This window comes from Triticum urartu, chromosome 6A (genome assembly GCF_056163025.1).
Source record: "Triticum urartu cultivar PI428250 chromosome 6A, HENAU_Tu73, whole genome shotgun sequence".
Classification (NCBI taxonomy): Eukaryota; Viridiplantae; Streptophyta; class Magnoliopsida; order Poales; family Poaceae; genus Triticum; species Triticum urartu.
In genome coordinates, this window is record NC_141878.1 from 562,211,479 (window position 1) to 562,216,303 (window position 4,825).

General features: G+C 49.9%; 1 protein-coding gene across 1 annotated transcript; it reads right to left on the reverse strand.

The window, feature by feature from the left end:
- Window positions 1-1,460: 1,460 nt before the first annotated feature.
- LOC147966334 (uncharacterized) lies at window positions 1,461-3,051 on the reverse strand. The gene has a single exon (XM_087530790.1). The coding sequence runs from the start codon at window positions 3,003-3,005 to the stop codon at window positions 1,461-1,463; it is 1,545 nt and encodes a 514-aa protein (XP_087386916.1). The 5' UTR covers window positions 3,006-3,051.
- Window positions 3,052-4,825: the final 1,774 nt, after the last annotated feature.

Below are 4,825 nucleotides of genomic sequence, written 5' to 3' on the forward strand. Positions count from 1 at the left end.
ACTTGACTAGATAGGTAGTTTTGCTTTGCTTCACCCTCTTGCCATGTTTAACAACATTTAATATTGTTGGGTACATAAATGAGATCGAACTAAATAACTTGAACGTGGTGTTTCGTCGATATGCAACAGAGTTGCATATTGAGCTCCACTTAATTTGTAGGATTGCTTGTGCATTTTGCCATGCCATGCCTCTTTAAACCGGAAATGCATCATACTTGATTGTGCATCATGCCATGTTTATGTGGTGGTTGTTTTACTATGTTGTTTGCTTCTTTCCGTTGTTGCTTCTTCGGGTTGGTTCCGTTAATGTCACGTTTGTGAGGACCCGTTCGACTACGTCCGTTTGTCTTCTTCATGGACTCGTTCTTCTTCCTTGCGGGATCTCACGTAAGATGACCATACCGTCGAAATCACTTCTATCTTTGCTTGCTAGATGCTCGCTCTTTTGCTATGTCTATGCTACGATGCCTACCACTTGTTTATCATGCCTCCCATATTGTTAAGCCAAGCCTCTAACCCACCTTGTCCTAGCAAACCGTTGTTTGGCTATGTTACCACTTTGCTCAGTCCCTCTTATAGCGTTGTTAGTTGCAGGTGAAGATTGAAGTTTGTTCCTTGTTGGAACAAGGATGTTATTGTGGGGATATCACAATATCTCTTATTTAATTAATGCATCTATATACTTGGTAAAGGGTGAAAGGCTCGGCCTTATGCCTGGTGTTTTGTTCCACTCTTGCCGCCCTAGTTTCCGTCATATCGGTGTTATGTTCCCGGATTTTGAGTTCCTTACGCGGTTGGGTTATAATGGGAACCCCTTGACAGTTCGCCTTGAATAAAACTCCTCCAGCAATGCCCAACATTGGTTTTATCATTCGCCACCTAGCCTTTTCTTTCCCTTGGGTTCTGCAGACTCAAGGGTCATCTTTATTTTAACCCCCCCGGGCCAGTGCTTCTCTAAGTGTTGGTCCAACTGAGCGATGTCCGGAGCTACCAGGGGCAACTCTGGGCTGGCCCACCTGACGTCTTGCTCATCCGGTGTGCCCTGAGAACGAGATATGTGCAGCTCCTATCGGGATTTGTCGGCACATCTGGGTGGCTTTGCTGGTCTTGTTTACCATTGTTGAAATGTCTTGTAACCGGGATTCTGAGCCTGATCGGGTCTTCCCGCTAGAAGGAATATCCTTCGTTGACCGTGAAAGCTTGTGATGGGCTAAGCTGGGACACCCCTGCAGGGATTTGAACTTACGAAAGCCGTGCCCGCGGTTATGGGCAGATGGGAATTTGTTAATGTCCGGTTGTAGAAAACCTGAAGTTGACCTTAATTAAAATGCACCAACCGCGTGTGTAACCGTGATGGTCTCTTTCCGACGGAGTCCGGGAAGTGAACACGGTGTTGGAGTAATGCTTGACGTAGTTTGCTCTAGGATCACTTCTCGCTCTCATTTGCCAAAGCAGCATTATTAGTACAAGTCTCTCTGCCAATATTTATACCCAAACAAACCGTCGCGGTCGTCGTTGTCTTCTTCCGGTGCTTCCTCCTCCTCATCGACATGGCTATGGTAGTGAGGGACGGAGCTCCAGGGACTGTCGTCCAGGATGCTGCGGAACCGACTCCGCAGGAACGTAACGGCCTCGTGCGCCGCCGCCTGCTTAGCTTTCTTGGCTGACTTCCGGTACTTTGTAAACCTCCAGTAGTGCTCTTCCTCCACAGATATTTTTGATGTCTTGGGCACCCATATCCGCACGGTCACGGCGACCCTTGCGCCGTCTTCCTGCTCGCGCGTTGTATATGAGGGCTGGCCCCATGCTCCCAGGCAGTTGGCCACGTCCCACAGAAGCAGCTCCGCCTCCGACAGAGGCTCCCGCAACGGTGGTCCGATGGTGCTGCTGTGCGGGAAGCGCTGTGCTGTGACGCAGCGCCAAGTCCCCACCACGGCGGTGCTGGGTACGTATGCTCGGAGGCAGCTGTTGCGCACGTCGTAGGATTGCAGCATCTGGAAAGGCCGGCGGCCGCGGGCGGTCAGCAACGCCACGTTCTTCTCGTCGTCAACGAAGTAAATCTGGTTCTCTCTTATCCTGCGGCCTGAAGCGGCTGCCTCAACAGCGAAAGCGTCACAGCAGGCGTCGCCAACAAAGAACGCGTGCCCGTCAAAGTCCTTGACCACTGCTGGCGACTTCGCCATCTCACCGACGAGCGTGAACACCCCTATTGCGTTCGTGAAGTGCGTCCACCGGGTCGTACGTAAGCCCCTGCCGACCACGTGCAGCCTCCCATGGAGGACAACCAGGTGCAGCGTGACGTCGAAGAATCGCTGCTCCGCAGACGGCATGTTCCATCGCTGATCAGGGCGCTGTTGGAGGTCTTCTTCCTCAAAGACATGGAGGCGGGCTTGGATGTCAAGGGCATGGAGTTTCCCCTCGAAGAAGATGATATCTTGGAGCTGGAACGCCTTAGTCAGGATCTCCCAGGAGCGCCCTTGTCGTCGTCCCCTCCTCAGGTGGCAGAAGACGATCTTAAATCTCCTTATATAAGGGCTGTTTCCAATCTCAACAATGGCAGCCACAGTGCAAGCCTTGGCATCCGGCGCGGACGACATGACAAACTTATTCATCGGCTCTTTCGTCCGCCGTGGCAGCTTGATCCGCTCCTTGGTGAAAGCGTTCAGCAAGAAGGGGCGCCCTGACACCGGCGGCACGAGGGCGAGCCAGTCGCCGAAGGAGCCTCGGCAGATGGCAGCGGCGGCGTCCTCGGGCAGCGGGACGCGGTAGATGGCGGCGTCGTGGAGGCTGACGTAGTGCCCGGGGGCGACGAGCCATGGCATGGGAGGGCGCGGGTGGGCGCGCTCGGCGGCGCGCCATGTCTGGCACACGCCGCCGAAGCGTGCGCGGTCGCGAAGGGCCGGGGAGTTTGCGGTGAGCCGGACGAGGATGGTTGTAAGCAGATCGTAGGGGAGGTCGGACCACGGACTGCGGTGGTGCCCCGCTCGTTTCGTGGCCGGTAGCATGATGATCGCCGCCACGCAACGCTCGGCTCCAAAGAGATCTCGTCGAGCAACTCAGCTGGAACCATCAAATAAATAGGAGTATGTTTGGGAACAGTACGTATTTGTTGTATTGTAAACATGATTCGTTTGGTAGGGATACACTGGTGAAGAGTCCATTGTGTTTTAAGAAAAAGAGTCCAAGACTCATCCGGATTTTATATCATTGGGATCCTGAACTCAAACGACCTTTTTTCAACCTTGTTATTTGGGACCCTAATAACGCGCTGACGTTTTTCAGGTGAGGTCATTTTTGCGAACTATCGTTTCCTAATAATTTTTTTCATTGAGATAGCTCACCACTCGTGTCAAGTGGTTATCGTTCCCTAATAAGACACCCCTCGCTTGCCAAATCTTTATATGGTTGGCACTTCAGTACAGGTTGTCGACATTGGACAGGAGAGCTTGACATGGCCTACAAGAAGAAACCTCGCCATGCTTTCTCTGCAAACAAAAGGAAGACACTGTGGATCACATTCTGTCACAGTGCGTGTTCACTAGGCAGGTGTGGTATCTTTGCTTCGCTAAGACAGGGATTGATCTTGCCTTGCTGCCGGATGGCAATGCTCCATTTCAAGTTTGGCGGATGAGAGCCTAGAAGACAGTGCAGAAGACCATGCGGAAGGACTTTGACTCATTTGTTTTGCTAATTTGCTGGTGTTTATGGAAACAGAGGAACGTCAGAGTGTTCGGTAGGAATGGCATCACGAATGAGCTAGGCACTGTGGAGTGCATCTTCAAAGAGCGAAAAATGTGGGAGTTAGCCAGTAGGAGTGGGGTGTTACACATTTGTGAGTAGTCCCTTAGGCATTTTCCAGAGTTCGGGAGGGCGGACGCTTCTGTGAAGTGGATGCCACATTGTAATCTTTTGTAAATATTTCTTTATTTTCTGTAAAGCTAAGGTACGTCATACTCTCGAAAATAATTAGACAGGAACGAACGAAACAACTCTACGCGAAGGATCCAAAATTGTCATCCAGAAACTAGTAAATTTGTCATGTTGCATTAGGATTTGCCTTGTTCTAAATTAAAAATTATAATGTTATATAACAAAAGTCAGAGACTGTCATGCTGCACGAAAAAGTAGTTGCCATGTGTTTTCGAGGATTTGTCGTGATTGGAGCATGGAGACTTGCCTTGCCTAAAACTGAAGAAAGTATGAAAACGAACAAACTCAGGATTTGCCTTTTTTCTTTTTTGCCATATTGAGTGAAGCGAATTGGAATTGTCATGCTACGTAAAAAAAAAGGCGACATTTGTCATGCTCTAAAAAAACAGAAATCTCATCATTCAATGTGTTCGCTCAAGTAGCATTCCTGAGCGGACCAATTAGTGTTGATGGCTCGTAGTTCTCTTAGAGCATCTACAATAGATGCGCTAAATAAGCCGCGTCGGATAAAACGGCTATATAGCGCGCCACCAAAAGTAGCGCTCCAGCAGCCGCGTTAGAGCATCTTCAACAGGCGCCCAAAAATTGCTCCACGCACTAAAATTCAGGTTTTTTAGGTGCCGGACAGCTCCAGTAGGTGTAAATTAATGCGCGTGCAAAAATGGCTAAGGCGCGCGTTGAAAAACGCTATCGCATGCTGCAAATTTGAGGTACCGGATTGCGCGGTTCATAATTTACACTGCTTGTTTTTTGGACGCGTGTTTTTAGGCATTTGGTAAAGCAATGTTGGGTCCGGCGCGCAGAAAGTGCTACAGTGACGTGCTAAGACTATTTTAGGGCACAAAACTTTTGTGCACCTATTGGAGATGCTCTTATAATCCCACACGCGGTAAAC

Bases quoted from the DNA above. Each gene is read 5' to 3' on its own strand.
- LOC147966334 (XM_087530790.1), bottom strand. From the start codon at position 3,005: ATGCTACCGGCCACGAAACGAGCGGGGCACCACCGCAGTCCGTGGTCC.